The sequence below is a fragment of the Monomorium pharaonis genome, chromosome 2, assembly GCF_013373865.1.
Source record: "Monomorium pharaonis isolate MP-MQ-018 chromosome 2, ASM1337386v2, whole genome shotgun sequence".
In the NCBI taxonomy this organism is placed as follows: Eukaryota; Metazoa; Arthropoda; class Insecta; order Hymenoptera; family Formicidae; genus Monomorium; species Monomorium pharaonis.
Window position 1 is genome coordinate 4,653,141 of NC_050468.1, and position 23,076 is coordinate 4,676,216.

General features: G+C 27.3%; 2 protein-coding genes across 3 annotated transcripts; one reads left to right on the forward strand and one right to left on the reverse strand.

Annotated features, from left to right (window-relative positions):
• Positions 1-3,926: 3,926 nt before the first annotated feature.
• LOC105839557 (mannose-P-dolichol utilization defect 1 protein homolog) lies at positions 3,927-6,824 on the reverse strand. Its single transcript, XM_012685958.3, has 5 exons — positions 6,588-6,824; positions 6,169-6,234; positions 5,820-5,952; positions 5,502-5,706; positions 3,927-4,994 (listed from the first exon to the last, which is right to left on the reverse strand). Exons 1-5 carry the CDS (start codon positions 6,673-6,675, stop codon positions 4,752-4,754), a joined length of 735 nt encoding a protein of 244 aa, XP_012541412.1. The 5' UTR covers positions 6,676-6,824; the 3' UTR covers positions 3,927-4,751.
• A 6,086-nt stretch (positions 6,825-12,910) lies between these two features.
• Positions 12,911-20,742, forward strand: LOC105839558 (non-structural maintenance of chromosomes element 4 homolog A). 2 transcript variants are annotated; one of them, XM_012685960.3, is made up of 8 exons: positions 12,911-13,150; positions 13,599-13,762; positions 13,838-13,930; positions 17,487-17,617; positions 17,979-18,090; positions 18,290-18,592; positions 19,651-19,766; positions 20,391-20,742. In XM_012685960.3, the coding sequence occupies exons 2-8, from the start codon at positions 13,654-13,656 to the stop codon at positions 20,448-20,450; spliced, it is 924 nt and encodes a 307-aa protein (XP_012541414.1). In that variant the 5' UTR covers positions 12,911-13,150; positions 13,599-13,653; the 3' UTR covers positions 20,451-20,742. The 2 variants fall into 2 exon arrangements, with proteins under 2 accessions (XP_012541414.1, XP_012541413.1); XM_012685959.3 differs by having other exon boundaries at positions 12,911-13,128.
• Positions 20,743-23,076: the final 2,334 nt, after the last annotated feature.

Consider the following 23,076-nt stretch of genomic DNA (forward strand, 5'->3'; position numbering starts at 1 on the left):
CATGCGCAGCGCAAACTACTTTTATCGAACCGTGCGCGCCCATGAAAGCGTGCCACGTCCCGTACACCGCATGACAAAGTAGTTCTCGTTAATTCTTGTCAAATAATCTTTTTTGAGATATACAATGAAAATTTTCTTTTAAAATTTATCCTCAAAATCATGTTAAGACAACATGGACTTCGAAGAATTTTACTATACGTTTAGTATAAAATTTTATCAAAATTTATTTTAAAATATTAATAAATTTAATTGTAATAAAATTTAATAAATTTAATTAACGAATAAAAATTTTACATATAGGTCTATTAATATACATACAAGTCTCACTTTAGAGGTCAAATATATCCCCCACACAGCACCGAAAATTTTTAAAAAGTTTTCAGAAAACTCTGTCAATAAAATATAAAATATTTCAAAAAAATATTTCAGACATGTTTCAGATATGTTTCTATGTAAAAACCGTCCCCCATCGTCGACGTTGCTTGACTTCGAAGATTGTACGCTACCTAATGCGCGCGCGTATGTAATGATCCACGAAATTCATGTTTATGCATACGTAATATATTTATTATGGACAGGGTTGGGAAAGTTACTTTTTAAAAGTAACTCGTTACCGTTACCGTTACTCTTGATAAAAAATAACTCGTTACCGTTACTCATTACCAGTCGTAAAAAGTAACACGTTACCGTTACTTTAAAAATAACAAAAAATCGTTACTTTTCGTTACTTTTTTTCTTAATGATAAGACAGATTTATAAAATAGGATACTAAGACGTACAGAATATAAAATTGGAAGATAATTTATCTTTAAATACTTTTATATATTTTCAGTACATATCTATATTACATATTACATTTTTTATATACTTTGTACACTTTAAACGTTTATTTCATATACCTATTATCCCAGATAGCACAAAGAATCTAAAATAATTCTTTTAGTAATTTTTTTTGTCACCAATTATAAATTTTTCTTTAGATGCAAAAAGAAATCTTTTTCTAAGATGAATTCTTTTTTTAGATGCAAAAAATTATTTTCCCCTCCTGTTCTCTAGTCTTCTTGCTTTCTACCAGATAGCAAAAGTATTTCCACGTTTATGTACCGGCCATATATATAAAAGTAACGATAAAAGTAACTATGCGTTTCGTTACTCGTTACAAAAGAAAATATAACGTCGTTATTTTTTCGTTACTAAAAAAGAAAAGTAACGACGTTACCAAATTGTTACAGAAAAAAGTAACGGTAACGGTAATGACGTTACAAATAACGCGTTACTTTTCAACCCTGAATTTATGGATTATGTCAATAAATGTTGTTAAAATAAGATGAAACATGTATAGTTAACTTATATTTTTATAAATAAATAGAAAGTTTTACAATTTTTTACTGATTTTCCACACAGCACACTGTCAGATCTTTCAGAAAATTTTTTGAAAGATGTGCTGTATGGGGCTATATACTCAGCTCACATCGACGCGAAAACAAAATTAATGTCAATAAAGCAAAAGTAATAATGTTAATAATATTTTTGAAACTTTTCTATATTTTACTTTAAAAGTCAAATAAGAAATATTTGTATTAAATTTTTTAATAACATTCACTTATACAGCACAGAAGCTTTCAGCAAATCCGCTTTAAATCCGCTTTAATCAAATAAAATTTTTTTTATTTATTAATAATTTATATTTCACATATTAGTTGATTTTTACTTAATATTGTTTACTTGAATACAGTTTTATTGAATATGAAAACGCTCGGTTATGTCAAACAATAATATTAGAAAAACAAGGTCGATGAACGAGCTAATACAGAATTTTAAATATAATAGATTTTTATTAATACGCACGTACATACAAGAGGAGATAGAAAATTAAAAACGATTGCGAAACGTTTCGATTTTACTTAGTCATCTTCAGTCGCATACAAAAGAAGTCTTTGTATGCGACTGAAGATGACTAAGTAAAATCGAAACGTTTCGCAATTGTTTTTAATTTTCTATCTATCTCCTCTTATACATGCGTATTAATAATCTATTATATTTAACATCCTGTATTAGCTCGTTCACCTTGTTTCTCTAATATACAGTTTTATACTTTTAACATACTAGCATTATTTTAATAGATTAATTTTTTTATAATTAAACTAGTACACACTCCCTGTATTCAAAATGAAATGTTTAAAATTTGGCGAAAAAATTCTAATAACAATTCAATACGAATACGGCAATAAGAAACGAATCTAATAGCTTCTTATATAATTAATAATATATAATCAGCTTTATACATTGATTTCAATATTCGACAAATTAAAATTTTTTAAAGATCAGAATCAGATTTAATAACTCAAGAATTACAAATATTTATTTACTTCAGGGTAAAAAATTGGACCATTTCGGAATATTGCTTTTTAATAAAATTTGATTTAATGGACTTTACGCATTACAAAATGGTTTTATTAATTTTATTTTTTGCTTAAATTTTACTAAAAATATACATCCAATCCCAAAAGAAAGCAGTACACCTTAAATGTAAGAAAAATTTAGATTATATTCAAATCTTTATATTTTCACGAAAAATGACCGTAGAAATACAAAGAAAAGTATTTGAAAGCTTAAACTCTCTAGTTTTTGAATCTTTTGATTAAAAACTTTAAGTTTTGCAACATGACCACTTTTTTTAAGACAAAGCACAAAAAAAAATGTTGAAAAATTTGCATTAAAATGTCTATTTGCCGAAATAAATTTTTTTACTTAATCTGATAAAAGATTTTTGTAAATTGGATTTTTCTTTTTAATTTTGTTTTAATTTTTCGACGAATTTTAGGACTATTTTTGATCGAGTTATGAGCGGTCAAAGAAAAAAAATGTCATTTTAAATTTACGCTTGTAACTTAGTAAAAAAATAGTCGCATAGAAAAACGATGACAGATTCGAAAAGCTAAAAATTTCTACTTTAAGATCCTTTATTTGATAAAAAAATATTCTATTGTTTGAAAACCACCTTAAAACTAACCGTAAAATTGCATATTTTACTTTATTTTGAAGATTTGGCGCTACTTTTAAAATAATCGTGAGATTTTAAAGGTGTCCACACGTTTTCTTTAGGTTAAAAGTATCTTTTAATTATCCAGAGCTCACAATATTTTTTCTGTATATTCTAGGACGTAAAATATGTCTTTTTTCCGTGCGGCGATCGTTAACCGAGGTGTAAGTGATTAAAGGAAAAATCATCTTGAAAGTAAAAATTGTAGATTTTCTTTTATTCCTAAAATATGGTATCACTTTTATGATTAATCATGGGATCTTCATTATACCGCTAACATTAACATTGCCCAAAGCGTATCACGAGATTTCAAATGCTGTTTTTTCTTTGATCGTTCATAACTTAGTCAAAAATGTCCGAAGGTAAAATGAAAAAAAAAAAAAATAGAGAATCCAATTTATAAAATTTTTTTTATCAAATTAAGTAAAAAAATTTATTTTAACTCATGGACACGTTCAAATTTGATGCAAATTTTTTAACATTTTTTAATGCTTTGTCTTAAGAAAAAGTGATTATGTTGCAAAACTCAAAGTTTTTAATCAAAAGATTCAAAAACTAGGGAGTTTAAGCTTTCAAATGCTTTTTGATTTGTACTTCTACGACCATTTTTTGCGAGGATACAAAGATTTGAATATGATCAAAATCTTTCTCACATTTTAAGTGTACCGTTTTTTTGGAACCGTGTAGTATAATTCTTCGAAATTCATATTGCCCTACAATTATCCTCAAGTTTTAGGTAAAAATTTTAACAGAAAATTCTTTCCTTACAAATAAATTTTAAAATTTAAAATAAAAGTTTAATTCAACTGATAATTTATATGCCAAGCCATCTCTCTCTGCACGATTCTAAAGGAATTGCAATTGGGATAAAAAACGAGTCACGTTTAAACAATATAATTTAATACTTAATAATGCTTGATAACAATACAGACTAAGAATTTACAGTAATAATTAAGTTATAACACAAAAGATGTATGAAATACCTATTTTACAAATAGTAAAATAAGTACAAAAGATATTACCTCGTTTTTATATATTAAAAAATTTAATAAGCTCCATTTAACAATAGTCCAGTCTTATCTAATTGTGTATATTTAATAAGTGACATTTTATAATATATTGTCGTTACTCATCTTTTAATAAACCTAAATCTAAACAATATTTTAATTTCTAAATTGCAAAATGATATTATGTTATAATTCATCTAAAACAGATATAGTAAGCTTTAAGCTGTAAAAAATTAATCACAATCGAACATAAAGAGATTAATTGAATAGTGATTAATGTTAATGTTTAAAGATTACTACATCTATTATAAACCGATCATTACAGCTTTGAATCATTTATAACCAGGTTATTTCTGCCTAGATAATCAAGCGTGTCTAGTATGGACGTATCCAGAATTTTTTTTCTTTTAGAAAAGGCATTAATTTGTAAATAAATGGATTCAGTTGCTAAAATTCTAATGACTGCGAGTCATATCAGTAGCAAGACACGCTATCCGAGTATGTACGGTGCAAATGTTTTCAGAAAATTATTTGTTGTGTGAAAAGTGATTCTCAAACATTCATTCCTTCTACATCGTTGACTTTGTAAAATATTATTTATACGAAATTTTTTACAACTATGACTTTTTTTAAATTTTAGATTGGCCTGTATAGATAATCAATCGCACATGCTACATATAAACATTCCCATTTCTTTTATTCTAGCCTTTCTTCTTGAGCTTTTCTTTACTCTTTACATCCACATTCCAGTAATAAAGTAGCTGTGCCACTATTACACCATTTGCCAGAGTAGAACACAGGTACATTGTTATCATAGTTGTATCACCCGTTTCTTGAATGGAAGTAAAGATTCTTGCGAGAGAACCAAAAAAGAGCATGAAACATGTTGCCGCTGATAACTGGCCAGTATTTCCATTAGTATAATTTGTGTAAGCTTGAATAAGCTGTAATCCCGAATAATATCATAAATTAATAAATTTTCAAGACAATATAAAAGATTAGAAATGTTTTTAAAAAGTTTTAATGATTAACACTTAATGGATACCTTTGTTTTTCTTGTAAATTATAAGTCGTTAGTGTTCATCAATTTTTATCACTTTTACAAATATATAAAAATTATTGAATGACTCCTAACATCTTTAGAAAATATGATTGTATACATAAAAAAAGGATATTCTTGTTTTGAGAATGTTTTTAATTTTTAGATGTTAAATATTGAAACTCATATAGCAAGGTATTACTTATAAAGAATTTTGTTTCTTTCTTGGTGAATGTAATTTCACCAAAAATATACATTCTCATCATTCAATAATTTTCAAGAATTAAGAGGAAAGAAATACCAAATATGTTATATCTAGCTGATAAGATATTTCAACAAAAAGAAATTTGCAAGACAAAAACGTTTGAAGTATGCATTAATTACATATCTCTTAATAATTAAAGTAATGTACCTTGCTAATAAGAACAATGGGTATATTCATTGCTTGACATGTCCAGAGAACATGGATAGGAGTTAGCCCACTATTAGCTGCACAAATTATTGCTAGATAAGCAGAAAGGAATGTAGTTGCTTTCGTTGTATCTCCATTGTAATACATTACTAGAACAGCGATAATTAAAGTCTGAAGACCTAAAAATACTCCATCTCCCCAGGCACTGAAATTAATACCAATAAATTTATATTAAAAAAAAGAGAATTCTTTATAAACTATTCGCTAACATATATATACACAGATATGTATTTTGTGCTTAGTAAACTATTTATTCACCTAAATGGAAATCTACTGATAAAACTATAGGAAGACATTGCAGTGATAGCAAATAGATCCAATAATACACTAAAGATATTGATTCCCTCGCCACTCTTATTTTTTAGAATTTTCATAATTTGAGGTACCTTCACTAAAAGAAAAAGAAAAATAAAATAACATATTTACATAAAACATAGATAAAAATTTTGTTTAGATTAGACACTACTATATTATAGTTATATAAATCAAAGAATATAAATTTGTTTGTCACAATTACTTAATATTACAATCATAAAATAAAATATTTAATATATTTTTAAGAAAACATGAAACATATATCTTTGTACACTTAGAAAAACCTACTGACCAAGCACGGAACCTCCAATAATGCCCAGTCCTAGGCCTTTACTCAATGTCGCTTTGAAGCATCCAACTGAAACATTTTCATGATAATCATTTTACTTGTAATTGTATGTATTTATTAAGAAATTAATTTTTAATCTCAATGATTTCATGATAAGTTATCAACAAATTTTTAACCCATCACATAAATAATCGAAAATCGCATAACAAATCCTAAAATTGCATAAGTACCTGTATAAAACAAGGAATTTTACATTTTTAACAATAAACAAATTAATTAGTTAATCACACAAAGTATTATATTATTTTATTTTTAATGTTAGGAATGTTCTCGTTCTTGTTTTGATAGTTAAAACAAACGTCAAGAATAAATGTTGGAGAATTGTAAAATTTGCGATAAAACTGTACTGTCATCGAACATACCGTGAAAAAAATTGAACTCGTCGAAGTACTCTTTTATACATTCCTGAGTAAATAAAAATAACGCCGCTTTTCTGATATGTTCTACCATATTGCTATGATTTTTCCTGCAGTTATCGACTATATTATCTCACGGTATAAATACACGGAAAAAATTTAAATATACACGGAATGAAGAATGGAAGGGCTCGGACGACATCAGATAACAGAGACGACATATCCAAAAAAACCTCTGCGAAACCACCATAGACCATAGACTTACTAGAATAGACTGCTTACTTGGGGAGCGTTCCCACTGAGCGCGTCATGCGTCGCGTCATTCTTCGCGTCCAATCAAAACGTCCCTTTTTATTGATAAAATATAATGAATGTTTTGATTGGAAGGACGACGCGACGCGTGACACGCTCGGTGGATACGCACCCTAAAGGGCCATCTACAATGGAGTGTTTTAGTCGTAACAACGCTAAATCTACGACCATGCTGTCAATAATATAAACGACGTAGCAATAATATACAAGCCGGCTATCATAGAGAGGTGACTAAAAACTAACCTCGAACACCTAAACGCTCATCGTAAGCACCCACTGAATTGGCTCAAGGTCTGTTGTAGGCCGTATTCAGTAAAACAGTACGTAATGAAAATATTGTCTACGATTACTGCTACGGCCTACAACTCTCCATTGTAGATGGCCCTTAAGGCCCTCACACATAAATTGACATAACCATAACGTAAGGTTTTGACGCGTTGGATTGGGCGACCATAACCGTAACCTGCCGTAACCGGCTAATTCAAGTACGTGATTGGTCGAAACCTTACTGTTACGGTTATGTCAATTCATGTGTGTGTGAGGGCCTTTAGGGCCTTAACAACATTGGTGTGGACATGTTTCGATGTCCTACATATTCAACCGAAATTTTCCAACCCGGTCGACGTAATCGGTCGATTTTACTTCCTGAGGAAGGGACGGGTGTTGACGGTTAACGAAGAAGAACTATATTGTGACGCAAAAAAAAATTTTTATTTTTAATCAAGATATTCCTTTTCTTCCAAAATTATTGATTGTGTTTATGTGTGTGTGTGTGAAAAATGGGAAGGATATGCACATATCCAGGGTGCATTTCAGGATCGGCAACTGAGAATAATTTAGCTAAAAGAGGTATTAAAAAATGCAGACTTTTTTTCGTTCCAAAGGTATGTATTAGAGACAAAGAAAAGACAAATAATATAATATGTGTATATATATCATAATATTTAATAAATCTATTTGTTCAGAATCCACATCGCCGCCAACAATGGCAGAGAGCCCTTCAGCGATCAGAACCTTTTGCGGATAAAGCGGTTATTTGTGAGAAACATTTTACTCTTGATGATATTTTATATCAAGATAAAATACTTCTCAAAGATGGGTCAACTTTCATATCAAACAGACATAAAGTTTGTTTGTCATCTACAGCAATTCCACAGTTATATCATCAAGTATATACATAATAATATAATTTCTAGTTTATTGAAATATTCTTGAAGAGAATAAATATAATTGTTTTTGTTTGTATAGGATACTAGCAAAGAGAGTACAGCAATGTTAGATGATGCCAATGCAAAACATGAAAATCATTCCATCACTGATTATATAGAATCTGAAACTGCAGAAATAAATCCTAATCCACGCACAATAATACATGAATGGAACATCTTAAAAGAAATCGGAAATATAATGTTGCCAGCAAAATGGACATATATATGTGACAATAATAATGTGATTATCGGAATATGGAAACTAGATGGGTCTTCTGCCAAGTGTTTCGTCTTACAGTCAAATTCAATTGTCCAGGTAAATTATTCTTTTCTGTAATCACAAAAAGTATTTTGATAACCTTTTTATATTGGTTTTATTTAGGTTTTTATCAATAATAAGAAAGTAAATATACCACAAATAACTTCTGTAAATTCTTCAGAAGATCTTCTGAGAAATATAAAAATATTAGAATCATTAGTATTGTGCCATGGAAAAGTTACTGAACAAGAGTAAATATTTTCTTAAATTAATAAATTATTTTAATTGTTTTCAGAATGAATTTTTATTTTATAGTTATTTTCTACTTTAGGTCCTCAAAGCAATGCTTGGGATTTGTTGATGTAAATAAAACAAAGTCGCGCAACAAAGAGTACTGGTGCGTTCATTGCCGCACAATAAGATATAATAAGATGCGTCGAAAGACGGTACAAAAGTATCAACGCAATCAGAAAATAGTTAAGATAGAAAGACAACGAAGAAGAAGGATGCAATTAAAGGTAAGATTATAAATCATATATTTTATTGATTCATGTCCATTTCAGACTGATTTAGATGACACTACAATATTGATTAAGTATTTTAGAATGAAAAATTGGAAAACGAAATTGGAAAATTACGTGCGGAATGCTCTGTTATGCACGAAAAACTCTTAAATGAAAAAATTGAAACGCTACCCCCGGAACAACAGGAAAACGTACGAGCGTGTTTCAAAGCTGCAGCATGTTCAAAAAAAGGTATACGATATACCAAGCAATGGATTTATGAATGCTTATTAATGCGGATAAAAAATCGCAAACTATATGATCACCTTCGTTCGCATAACATCCTTGCTTTGCCTCACGTTGACACACTGCATAAATACATACAAAACACACACAACGCATATGGATTTAGCGACGCAACATTTCAGTGTCTTAAGGAAAAATCGAATCAGTTGTCCATTGCTGAAAGAAGAGGTATCTTGTCATTTTAAACATGGAATATTCAATTTTTTCAATTAATTTAGTTATTTTATTGTCACACGAAATGCACTATATATATAATAGTTTTAAATCGTATTATTTTTTAGGATCATTGCTTATCGACGAAATGAAATTGATGGAGGGTTTTCGATTCAATCGTGACACATGTCAATTTCAAGGATTTGTTGACTTGGATAAATACACTCCTGAACATCAAACAAATGCATCTAAGGATCACGCTCTTGTCTTCATGTTTCAACCTTTCCAAGGCAAATGGGTTCAAGCACTTGCTTGTTTTTTAAGCAAAGGATGTGCAGCAAGCAATGTGCTAACTTGCTTAATATTGGAATGTATCACATATTTGGAGAATGCCGGATTTTTTTGTGACGTGGTAACAACTGATGGCGCTCAATGGAATCAATCGATGTGGACTAATTTTGGGATTACCGAGGAAAATATTAGTTGCCAACATCCTTGTGATCCGGAACGACGATTATGGTTTTGTTCGGATTTTCCACATCTCATCAAAAATTTTCGGAATTGCATAGTTGGTCATGATGAAATATGGGTAAAATATAACACTTTAATTTATTAAAATTTCGTAAGTATTATGTTACTACTAACAGGTTATTTACAGACACCTGATGGCATCATACGAAAGAAGCATTGGAAAGCCCTGTTAGAACTAAAGCACGTTATCCCTTGTGCACTGAAAATATCTTATAAATTGTCTCCTGATCACCTGGCACCAAAATATTATCAAAAAATGAACGTAGCTTTGGCATTTCAAGTAATTTTTGTAATAACAAATTTATTTTTAACTAAAATAGCATTTCTCTAGTTCGCAGTATAAAATTTTCGGTTTTAAATACTTTTTGTTTTTTTACAGCTATTTTCACTACGCTTAGCAACTGCGATGACATTGTTACAATCTGAACACCCGGATTTGATTGATTGTGAAAGTACAGCAAAATTTATTAGCCGAGTGGATAGTTTGATTTCAATCATGACATCGCGAACGTCTTCTAGAGGTTTGAGACCAAATTCTGCAGAATATGAAGTAATATTATTAATCATTAAATAACTGATCGTGTGAATATAATGTAAACCGCAACATAAAAGAGTGAGTCCCAGATGCGCACAGATCGAAATTGGACACCACCAATCAAATTCTATAAATTTATCTTAACTCTAACTCAGCAATCTGATTGGTGGTGTTCGTTTTGATGCGCATCTGGAATGCTCCCACATATAGTAAGTCTTATTTTTAAAATGTTATAGAATATCAAACAATTTATTCAATTCTTAAACGAGTGGGAAACAGAGGCGAAAAAGATGAATTATATATATTTTGCGCACAATACGTCGTTGAGATTAAAGATTACATTGAGAGCGACACTTGAAATCCTCGATTTTTTATCTTTTCAATGTAATTACGAGTATCTAATGACAGCTCGAATAAATCAAGATGCACTGGAAGTGAGTTTAAAAAAATTTTAATTTAGCTTTGTAAATGTTTCTTTAAAATTAAACATTTGGCCTCTTTTTTGTTGCTGCACTAATACAATAAGTTAAAATAAGACAAACATTTTTTCTCATTTTAACTTATTTTACCTTATTATAGTACAGAAGTACAGCAACAAGGAATAGGCCTATAATTAAATAATATATAGCGTTTTTTCAGTTTGGCGAGAGGGGTTTGCGGCTCGAATGATCATCCAGATGCAATTTTATTTGGTCATATGTTCCGGCTTATGTCTACATACTCATTAATAAAACCTTGCAAAGGCAGCAATGTTACTGGTGCAGAAATGTTATCAGCGCTCCTGACTGTAGACAATATTTCTAAAGAAACAACTGACAAAGAAGAATATATACGTATATTAGACAGCATCATTGAAAATGGAGAATTCAGCAATAATAGTATTAAAAATAATAATAATGTTTACATTACCGAAACTTCAAAGGATGCAAGGAAATTGCAAGAAACAAATTCTATGCAATATGTAATAGCATATATGACAGGATATATTGTTCATAAAGCTCAAAAATGGACATCCTGTAAAACTTGCTTGAAGAGCTTGGAATCACCCTATGACGCAGACATTGAGACAAATCAAATGATTAAAATGTTGACGATTAAATCCTTGAAGTATCCATTACAATCCTTACGGAATATGTTAACAGAAATTGAGAAAATAATTCTGACAATAGTTCATGACGAATGTTTTCTAGCCGATACTTTTTTTCATGTATGTTATGCTTTGCAAGAAGTCAAATTACCACTTGTTGGGTGTTGTGCGCATAATGAAGAACTGACTAAACGTTTACTTAATTTTTATTTAATTATGCGTGCAAATTTTATGAGTAAAACTCATAATTTGAGCAGAGTACAATTAAAGGAAAAAACTGAAAAAAAAGCACGAAAAGATGCCAAGTTGTGAGTGAGCATTTTTTTATAAATTTAATAAAATATAGTTTTATAAAATATATTATAAATAATTTTTTAAATCCATAGTTTATTTTTATTATATATTAAGATAGTTTTCAGACATAAATCTATTATTTAGGTTTTTTAGGTTTAGATTGTAAGTGAATATAATACAATTGTTAAATTATATAACTACAACGTAATAATGATTCAAGTATATATTATTATAATGCATATGCATTTTATTTATATAAAAAAATATATACGTTAAATATATGTTAAAAAATTAATACTATTGTTTCATTGTGTAGCTATTTTAATCACAAACCTTAATATTTCTAAGGAATAAATTTTTGAGATATAAATTACATATTACAATTTATATCTCAAGGCGATAAGCCTCATTTAAAATGGAACTTTACTAAATAAATAAATGATTTTTGAAAGATGTCTAAAACAAATTTTTTCGAAAGTTATCTATGGTACCAGCTCGTTACAATAAAGAAACTTAATTTCCATGTTATCATTAATAATTATTTTAAATCCATCTTTTAAGTCTTGTCGTACTTGTACAATAATTATCCCTGTATCGTAAATACATACTCCCCAATTAGGGTTTTTAAGTAATTGTATATTTGCTTTTAATTCGGAAAATTTTAATCTCACTTCCTTTGTGTAACTTATGTCTTCATATTTATTATCACTTTTCATTTTCGATAATTTAAACAATCTTTTTGTTCATGGAAAATTGTTTATCAAATTTCTGTAATAATCTTGGATTCCACAATAAATAACTGTAACAAAAAAAAAAAAAAAAAATTGGAACTTAAATGCTTGTCGTTACTCCATGGCTGTGTTCCAAAATTCACTGCCAGTACTACTGAAAATTTATAGTATGTGTAACGTGGACTATAGGGGTGCGTTCGGGAAGACGCTATTAGCGCTACCAGCATCAGTCCATCTTCATTACTCATTAAAAGTAGAACAAGGATAAACTGATGCTGATAGCGCTAATAGCGTCTCCTTGAACACACTCTAGATTTTCAGTACTGGCAGTGATTCAGTGAATTTTGGAACACAGCCCATATTGTTTCCGGTAAATCACTGTCGCCAGCGCCACCATTTGGTACTACATTTCTAATAGATTTTCGCCTCACTTTTGGAGGCGAAACAGCCAAGCTCCGCAGTCTATCCCCACGACTGCGGTCCTAATTAATAATAAAATCGTGGTACTGTGTCCCGCGAGGGACGTAAAACCAGCAGGAAAGAAGAAGAAGAAGGAGGCGAAATCAGGCTTAATTCGGTCTCCTGGTTCTAGTCTTCATAATACTGACCTTGCTCGAAAGAGTCGAAAGTAATCTCTTACAATATTAAAAGTAAAGTCAATAGTTTTAGGCCCGGTTCCACAACTCACGGTTAAATTAACTGGCCGATTATTCCATTGGAATTGCCCAATCGTATTTGTTAATTTTGCTTAACGACATATACGATTGGTCAATTCCAATGGAATAATCAGCCAGTTAATGTAACCGTGAGTTGTGGAACCGGGCCTTAACAGTTTCGAAAAAAATTGTCAATTATTTTGAAAAATGTTTGTTTTTAAATCTATTTAACATAATAATAAATTTATAACAGAAATAAATATTTATGTTTGACCAAACCAAAATTAGTAGATATTTACTAAATATATATTAAGTAAATGTATAAAATCGTGAACAAATATGTACAGCAGCTTTCTTTAAAAAAATGTCAAAAAATAAACTTTGTTTGTTTTAGACTGAAGTACTTTTAAATTATAGCGTTTTTATTTTTACATACTTACAGAATAGGGTGCTTTATCATTTGAAGAGGTTGTCAAGGTACAAAAATTCTGATCAAGATGTCTAGCAACAAAGATTCAATAAATTCCTTAAATTCCACACACATGAGATCTCCTAAGGAACGTAAAAATTGTCTGAAACGTGCCTTACAACAAACATTGATTTTACGTAAAGAAATTTATTTTATCTTTTTTTTATATCTTGTATAACCTAACATACAATAAATTAATGAGTAATTTGTAGAGGAAGTAATTAATGATTCCACGATAAACAAACTGGATGAAGCCATAAATGAAGTTGACCATGTTACTTATGAAACAAGCATACAGGAAAAAGGTAGATAGTTTACAGTTTTATATATATATATATATATATATATATATATATATATATATATATATAAAACATTTTTCTCATATAGTAGATACATGTAGAGTTTTGTATATATATGTGTGTGTGTGTGTGTGTGTGTGTGTGTGTGTGTGTGTGTGTGTGTGTGTGTGTGTGTGTGTGTGTGTGTGTGTGTGTGTGTGTGTGTGTGTGTGTGTGTGTGTGTGTGTGTGTGTAAGATGAATATGTATAAAGTATTTGACACATAAGGAAAAAATTTAAGGAGTGATTTTAGATATCAAGATAAAAGTCAAGAATAACAAATTGCGATTAAAGTTATATAAATACTTTTCAAAATAATGAAAAATTTTAAACCAATTACAAATTGTTCTATTGCGTTTAAAAATAATGCAAAAAAGTTAGCAATTTTATATTTGAAAAATTTATTTCTGTAAGGGATAGAAATATGCTTTAATGGAAGTATAATAATTTAAGAAATAATGGTAAATTTAAATTTCTCTATCTAAATTTTAATTTTAAGTGTTCAAGATTATTTATGTAAAGTTTTTTTGCTATTAGTATTTGTGATGTAAAGCTTGGTTGTTTTGTAAGTTTATTAAAAAAAAAAACAAAACTCAGAACTGCAATAAAATTTGACATAAAATATTGAACATTTAATTCTTTGCAATCCGAGTCATATTGACTTATATGATTATTTTCATTTTGTTGATTTTGCCTAAGATTCAGACAAAGTAAAAAATATTTTGAGCCATAATTGTGTAATTATATGATTAAATTCTTAAATATATGCTTAAATTCTTCTGTACAATGGTATGTATAGATAGAACATATATGTGTCCTTTAATGGTTCTTCTTGGTCTTTCAATAATTTATATTTAAAAAAAAAAGTAATTTCTTTCTAAGCTTATTTTACAGATGATTGGACTATTTACAAAAAATTAGCATTTTTTTTTGTATTTTGATGTTAAATACTTGTAAAATGAGGTAGATCTGAAAAAAATATATACATCTATAAAAATTAAGATAACGAATTCTTTCTGGACTTATTTTGAAGATTATCATAGGAGCTATATGGAACAAAAAATTGCTATTTTATTTTAAAATGACATTTAATATTAATGGATTAAAATGTTAAATTATGTTATATTTACATGTAAATTGGTATATATAAAGTTTTTGAAATTGCTGATATCTGCAGTAAAAATTTCAAAATTTAATGGCATATCAAATACTAAATGCATTCTAGTATAAAATACAATATTTCTTATATTTCTTATTTTATATAAACTTAGTTTTAAAAAATTAGATTTATTTGATGATTTGTATCATAATTATTTTGTTACTTGGAATAATCTAATTTTTAAATTAATTACAAAATTACGATATTTTAATTTAATATAAATAATGCTGTTTAAAAATAACTTTTAATTTAACTTTACCTAATCTTAACGCAATTTTTAATTAAAATAATTTTTTGTGTATACAATTTTCAACGTAGTTTAAGGAATGTTATAAGTAAAAATATAGAATTTATGTTTTGTGCATAATTGTATAATTTATCGTATAATATAAAAACCTATTAATCCAATCTCTTTTCACTATTTTAAAATATTGGGGCACCCTGCACTAATTAAACCTGATTTTTAAGCATATAATAATATTGTATAATATCTTTTTCAGCATAATTTTATTTTTCCATGTATTTTGTGACAAAAACGCTGTTTTTATCATAACAAATCATAATTTTACAAGTTTAATTTCAATTGATTAATATGTACATTTAAAAATTTAAGAGGTTTTTATCTTTAAATTGGCTTTATAGAAATTCAAATTTGTTAACAAAGTATGTATAAAATTAAGAGAGCAAAGGACAATTTTATATCAATAACAAAACATTTTTTTAAGTATTAAAAAATTTTGTTTTTGTCATTGAAGTAAAATTGTTCTTTACCGTTTATGTTTTTGTGTAAACTTTAATTTTGTAAAAAAATGTTTAATTCTGTAAAGTCAATTTGAAAATATTTTATAATAAGGAATCAGCTTTGTAAAAAAGAGAATTCATTATTTTTTCTAGATTTTTAATATTAGTTCCAACTGCATGATATTTACATATTGTTCCTAGCCCATGCATATCCTATTTTGTACATATATGCACATTGTAGAATTTTTGTATTGAGCAAATATTGTCTTTAATTGACTGCTCTACATACAAGATTTTTTATTTTTTTAAATATTAAATTGGCTTCTATGGGCTTCATTTTTATGCGTACTTAAATTTTGTAAAAGAATTTTTCAATTCTATAAAGTCAATTAAAAAATTAGTTTATAGAATGTTAGTAAAACGAATTGCTTTAGGATCCACTTAAGCGAACGTTGAATGGCAATTTCTTATGGTATTTACAGTTTTAAGTAAATATTTTTTCGGTTAAGATGTTATAGTGTCTGTGTTACACTTTGTAAGAAATATTTTTAATTTATATTTATATTTTCTTTTGATAAAAATTTATTATTTAAGTTATAAAACTGTTTTATGCATATTTAAATTCAATTTTTTATTAAAAATTTTTTATTAAACTCTGAATAAATTATTATATTTGTATTTGTATTCGTTATTTTCTTCAGCGTATTTTTTCTTACTAAACTCTATTTCTACTTCTAGGCAGTGAGTTGCTATTTCCAAAAGTTAAATATTTGAAATATAAAAAATAAAATGATACACTTTAAAATGCAACTCTTATTTTTTAATATATACATTATTTTGTATAATTTCAACCAAATTTCATGCATAATTTAGCATTTTTTAATGACATAAGTTCTATGTCCCTATTTATAAATTAAAATTAATTTTAACTTAATTTAGTTAAAAATAAACACTATATATGTATATAACAAATTTGTATATAATACATATCAAAAACTAAGTATATAATTTGTACTAATTATACTGTTTAATTAAATTAATTAAATTAATGGCTTATAAGTGATGTTAAAAATTGTACAAACAAAAACTGGCTCAGTTAAAAGTTACGTTAAGATTAAAATTTGAATGTGTGTGTGTTTGTGCATGCATATATTTTTAATACATAATGTAAATCATATATTTATATGCACTGAATTACACATTAGGGAACAAATAATATTGCTTTAGCTCCTGGAGACCACACAGACGCAATTTGGGACAAGTGAAAATGAAATCTTGAAAACCTTGTTTGGAAAATCGTAATTTTTTTCTATGTTGATGATATTTTTTACTTCTACAAGTATTTCTATCGGATTCTACAAGAAATTTTATTCCTATAAAGTGTACAATTGAGTTTGATTCAAATAATTACACATGAAGTTATTAAAACTTAAAAATCGCAAATTGTACCCATGTAACCACTGTGTGATTGGGTAGAGATGGCCTCTAGGAGTTAAAAAGAATTATAAAATTTTCTGAGCATACATATATATGTATATATATGTTTACTTATATTAATGTATTTATTATACATAAATATATTTTTTGTTTTTATTATACATTCATATTTTGTTTTTTTAGTTTCTAATCAGCAGGAAGTACTTATCGACTCACAAATGATGACATCATCTTCCAAGGTCTTAAAAACTTGCACTGTTTCGCTGACAAAGAAAATGCGCGATTATGACCATATTGATTTTTCTCAAAAACTGGTAAATTCGCAAAGATTATAATTATATATATGTATACTTTTTCTTTTACATTTGTAATTTTTAAACAATTGTATTTTATTTATTATTTTTATGGTTCATTATTAGAACTCGAAATTTCGTGTGAGATCCTGTGTTAACGTTGCTGTGTGCAAAATATGTTGTAACGATTATTAATTGTCATATGATGCATGGTCTGCTGAACGTATTATTCATGCACACAACTCATATATAATAGTTTGTTTAATGCGTGACATGGGATCTCACATTAAACTTTTGGATTACTATTGTATTATCGTAATCATCATCCATTATCATCATCATTATCAAATAATTATTATTAAAATATCTATGTTTTACTCAGATAAAACATTTACAACAAACATCAAAGGAATCACAATCTCCAAATTGGTCACTTTTAGAAAGACTGGTAACAAAATTGTTCAAAAGGGTTGCCAATAGTAGCACATTATTAGGTCTGTTTATAATTTATTAAAAACAAAAGTAAATGTACATGTATATTGAATTACATTTATATTTGTAGTATTTATTAATGTTATGAATATATATTGTGTATATATTTGTGAAAACTTTTTTAGAGCTGTACTATTAATTTTACATTTATACTGCCTACATTTAAGAATCTAATCAAATTTCTTGCAATTTATATTTCAGGCACGTTGGATCCTTTGGAGAAGAAGACAATAACTAGGAAGAAACCTGAACAGAGAATAGCATCGCAAGCTGCGGTAAAAATACCTGATAAAGTAGTGCCAAACACAAATAAAAACGATGAAGACAGTGTGGAACGTACTGTGAGAAAGATTAAAAAATTAATCACGTGTCATTGTAAAGAGACAGGGAAACCACTCGATTTTTTTCAACTGATTCTGCATCCCCATGATTTCGGAAGAACCATTAGAAATATGTTATACATATCATTCCTTGTAAAAGATGGGGTAGTGGAATTGAAAAAAGGTGTTTTTATTTTCTTAATGATGTATGATAACAGTTTTTTAATCAAATGACCGTTTGCTATTTCATAAATTTCATAATAATAAAATCTAATAAGTTTTAGGATGATTTCTGAACGTAACTATTTAATTTTTAATTTATGTAATTCATGTTTGTAAATTAACTAATTTTGACAGTTTATAAAATATAATATAGGCGCTTTTTTATTTCAATACTACTCAACTATAAAGCAAAATTTGTATTCTATTGACAAAATTAGAGAGAAACATACTGTGCGTTTGTGTGCGTGCGTGTGTGTTGTGTGTGATTTTTTTAAACCGAGTTATTGAGATTTAAAAAAAAGAGGTCATTTTTTACTTTCATCGCTTATTCGTGAATAAATCAACGTACAATGCTCCACAAAAAAGTTATGGAAAGTTGAAAGTTTGCACTTTTAAATGCTATTATTGGTTTTTTCGTAGTTTCGCTTTTCTCAAAGTCGTGTTATAATCACTTTTTGGGATTAATTTGTATTTAAGTTAAAGATTAATTTTATAATAGTATATTAAACATTACACACATGCACGCATGTACGCACACAACACACACACATATAAAAAAAGAAAATTTTGTCATTGTTTAAACAGAGATCTGTAATTTGTTTTTAGTAATTAATAAAATAATTATTTATATTAATGTTTCAGTTATAAAATATAAATGTTATTTGACCTATGATCAATTTGATCTACAATCAAAGTTTGGAACGTATTAAGCTGCGTTTTCATATTACTGCCAATATTGTAAATACTATAGTTTTTGTTACATATACTAAATTTTCAGTACTGTCAGTAATATCGCAGCCTTAGTAGAGTTCCGTTGTAAACAGGGATATTTATAGTTTTCTTAAATAATAGGAATAAATAAATAAATTGACTTTAAATTTTACAAAAATGCTATCAGACATATTAATAAATGTTTTAAGAAAATATGGTAATGATTATCAAAATTGTTATACATCCTTAAATAACCAATTTTATTACTTTTTTCTTATTATCAACTTTTAACGATTATCTTTATTTTAGATAACAAAACTCTTACTGTAGAACCATGTCGTAAAGAAACAAATACACAAAGAAATCGATCTGGCGATCGACTGGGCATTCAGAGCGTCATATCATTAAACATGGAACAATGGAAAGTAAGTTTAATTTTTTTTTAAATTATATTTAATATACATCTAAAACAAATCCGATTCCAATTTTAACAGATATAAGAAATATATTTTTTGCTATTTTAATTTTATATAAACGTGGTATTTAATAATAAGAGAAAATTTCAAGGAGCAATTTGAAATTAATAAAATTATAAAAGTAAGATAAAAATCAAGTATAAGAAAATTGCTATTAAGATTTTATTTTTTAATTTTAATGATTTAATATTTATCATTTTAAGCACGTAAATATTTTAATATTCAGAATTAGAAATAAAAAAATTTGGTAGTATTTTTATTACAATGTCTAAATATTTACATGCAGTGTAAATTTTGTGTATTTTTGTGTACTTTATGTAATGTACTTTAAATATTAAGTATAAATGTACTTTAAGTATTTTTATGTGAAAATGAAATGTTTATTAATTTAAAAAATCAAATCTTAATTATAATTATTCTTTATTTTTATTTTATCATTTAAAATTATTCTTCCAATTTTCTTCCTGTTGCAAAATATTTTATGTAAGAAATTTTATCAATTTTTGATTACGTATTGTGTATTCTATGACTATTAAAAATTGAAATTATTAAATTGATAAAAATGTCTTGTAGATGTTAACAAAGGCGTACAAACTGGAACAACCAATGATTGATTTCGACGAGGAAAAATAACTACTTTTTATTCAAACTATCAAAAGGGATATGTAATTTTATAATAATTTTTATTTATAGTTTTAGATTTTTAGTTAGATATACCGTATTAATTCTTTACATAAGTTTAATTTAAAGATTAAAAAAGCAAGATATGTAATTGATTACGTATATAATGAATATTTTTTTTTTAACATGAATAAGATTCTTTGCTTTTGAATTTCACATAAATAAAAGCAATTTTATAAATATTCCACTATGCGTTGTGTATTTCACGATAAATTTATCCAATTAAATTGAAGATTATATTGTCTTATATTGTGTTATATTGTATATTGTAGTAAGGAAGTCATATCTTTGTGTGTGTTTTGTTCTTTTTATATTTGTTTTATTTAAATACTTTTAGTATCTGTTTATTTAGATTTTATCTAAGAAACTGTGATATAATAAAAACAATTATAAGAAAATGTATAAATTTCATTAAAATTGCTTTCACAAACGAATGACAGTCGCCTACAATTTTATAAAATAAAGCCTTCGGCACGATACGATTTTTCATGCTAGATCGCATACGAGGCGTCTTAAGGCCCTCACACATGAATTGACATAACCATAACGTAAGGTTTTGACGCATCGGATTGGGCGACTATAACTGTAACCTGCCGTAACCAGCTAATTCAAGTACGTGATTGGTTGAAATCTTACTGTTACGGTTATGTCAATTCATGTGTGAGGACCTTTAAGGGCCATCTACAATGGAGTGTTTTAGCCGTGAAGGTACAATTTCATGCGAGCGAAGCAAAGCTGGCTTTTACCCCCTCCCCATCCAATAAAAAGCAGCGTCGCTTAGCTATCGCTATTCGCCTCCTTCCTTTTCATGGAGCGAAGAAAAGCTGGCTTTTTATCCCCACTCCTATCTTTTTATGGAGTATGTCTTCGCTGGCTTTTTGTTTATTTACTGTCAATTTGTATACAATAAGCATTGCAATCAACAAGAACTTGTTCTTGTTCCAAACCTGTAATCAGAGTTGTAAATAATTAATTAAATATTTCAATTAATTACATTGAAATTGAAAAATTAAAAGTCAATTTTAAATTAAATCATTAAATTAAAAATTAAAATGTAATTTACAATTACAACAAAATTTAATTAAGAATTAAATTTCAATTTTTAATTAAATTTTGTTGTAATTAAAAATTAAATTTTAATTACCAATTAAATAAAGTTTAATTAAAAATTAAATTTAATTCTTAATTAAGTAAAATTTAATTAAGAATTAAAATTTAGTTTTCAATTAAATTTTATTTAATTAAAAATTAAATTTAATGCTCAATTAAATTTTGCTGTAATTAAAAATTCAATTCTCAATTAAATTTTGTTGTAATTGTAAATTACATTTTAATTTTAAATTAAATAAGATTTAATTTAAAATTAAATTAATTGACTTTTAATTTTTCAATTTCAATGTAATTAATGAAATATAAAAAATAAAATATTTATTATTTGCAACGCTGCCTGTCGTGTCCCATTTCGACACTGTCATTGGCTACACGGAAAAAGGAATTATAATCTAATTCTTAATTTAATTTAATTACATTGAAAATTAAAATTTCATTCCCTGAGAGATATAATTTTATTGAGAATTAGAATTTAATTATTGACTGAGTTTTATTTAATTAAGAATTACATTTCGATGATCAGTTAAATTTATTTCGGTTAAGAATTAAATTTATTTTAAATAAAAATTAAAAATTTTTAATTAAATTTTATTCCAATTCATAATTAAGTTTTAATTCAAAATTAAATACAAATTAATTAAGAATTAAAATTTTATTCTCAATCAAATTTTATTTAATTAAAAATTAAAATTTAATGCTCAATTAAATCTTGTTGCAATTGAGATTTAAATTTCAATTCTCAATTAAATTTTGTTGTAATTGAAAATTAAATTTTATTTCTCAATTAAAAAAAAATCTAATTTTTAATTACAACAAAATTTAATTAAGAATTGAAATTTAATTCTCAATTAAATTTTATTTAATCAAGAATTGAAATTTAATTTTTAATTAAACTAAATTTAATTAAAAATTTTTAATTTAATTATTTAATTATTAATCAATAATTAAATTATTTTGCAACTGCCTGTAATTAACTGCGTATAAAAATGGATTATAATCAGTATTATAGTCAGTACATCGCGTACTTTAAATATTACAAACGTACAGTAGCAGGTATAGTTGCTTCGCTGTAAAGTTCGACTGTGTCGAACTTTGAGCGTGCCTTCGCTGAGATGCGCTAAAACGGCCATTTTAACGAAAATCGATGGAGAAGGGATAAAAGCCAGCTTTGTTCGCTCGCATGAAATTGCACCTTAACAGCACTAAAACTACGGCAATGCTGTCTAGAATAAAAACGACGTAGCAATAACATACAAGCCGGCCATCAAAGAAAGGCGACCAAAAACTACTCCCGAATGCCCCAACGCTCATCGTAAGCACGCAATGAATTGGCTCAATGTCTGCTGTAGGCTGTAAACAGTAAAGCAATACGAAGTGGAGACATTTTCTACGACTACTGCTACGGCCTACGACTCTCCATTGTAGATGACCCTTTACTCTTTGGACGGGATTCATAGACCGATCTTAA

Bases quoted from the DNA above. Each gene is read 5' to 3' on its own strand.
- LOC105839557 (XM_012685958.3), bottom strand. From the start codon at position 6,675: ATGGTAGAACATATCAGAAAAGCGGCGTTATTTTTATTTACTCAGGAA. The intron at 6,235-6,587 runs GTATGTTCGATG...AAAATGTTTCAG, and splicing joins CGAGTTCAATTTTTTTCACG to TTGGATGCTTCAAAGCGACA. The intron at 4,995-5,501 runs GTACATTACTTT...TCGGGATTACAG, and splicing joins CCATTGTTCTTATTAGCAAG to CTTATTCAAGCTTACACAAA.
- LOC105839558 (XM_012685960.3), top strand. From the start codon at position 13,654: ATGTCTAGCAACAAAGATTCAATAAATTCCTTAAATTCCACACACATG. The intron at 18,091-18,289 runs GTCTGTTTATAA...TTTATATTTCAG, and splicing joins CAATAGTAGCACATTATTAG to GCACGTTGGATCCTTTGGAG. The intron at 19,767-20,390 runs GTAAGTTTAATT...AATGTCTTGTAG, and splicing joins TAAACATGGAACAATGGAAA to ATGTTAACAAAGGCGTACAA.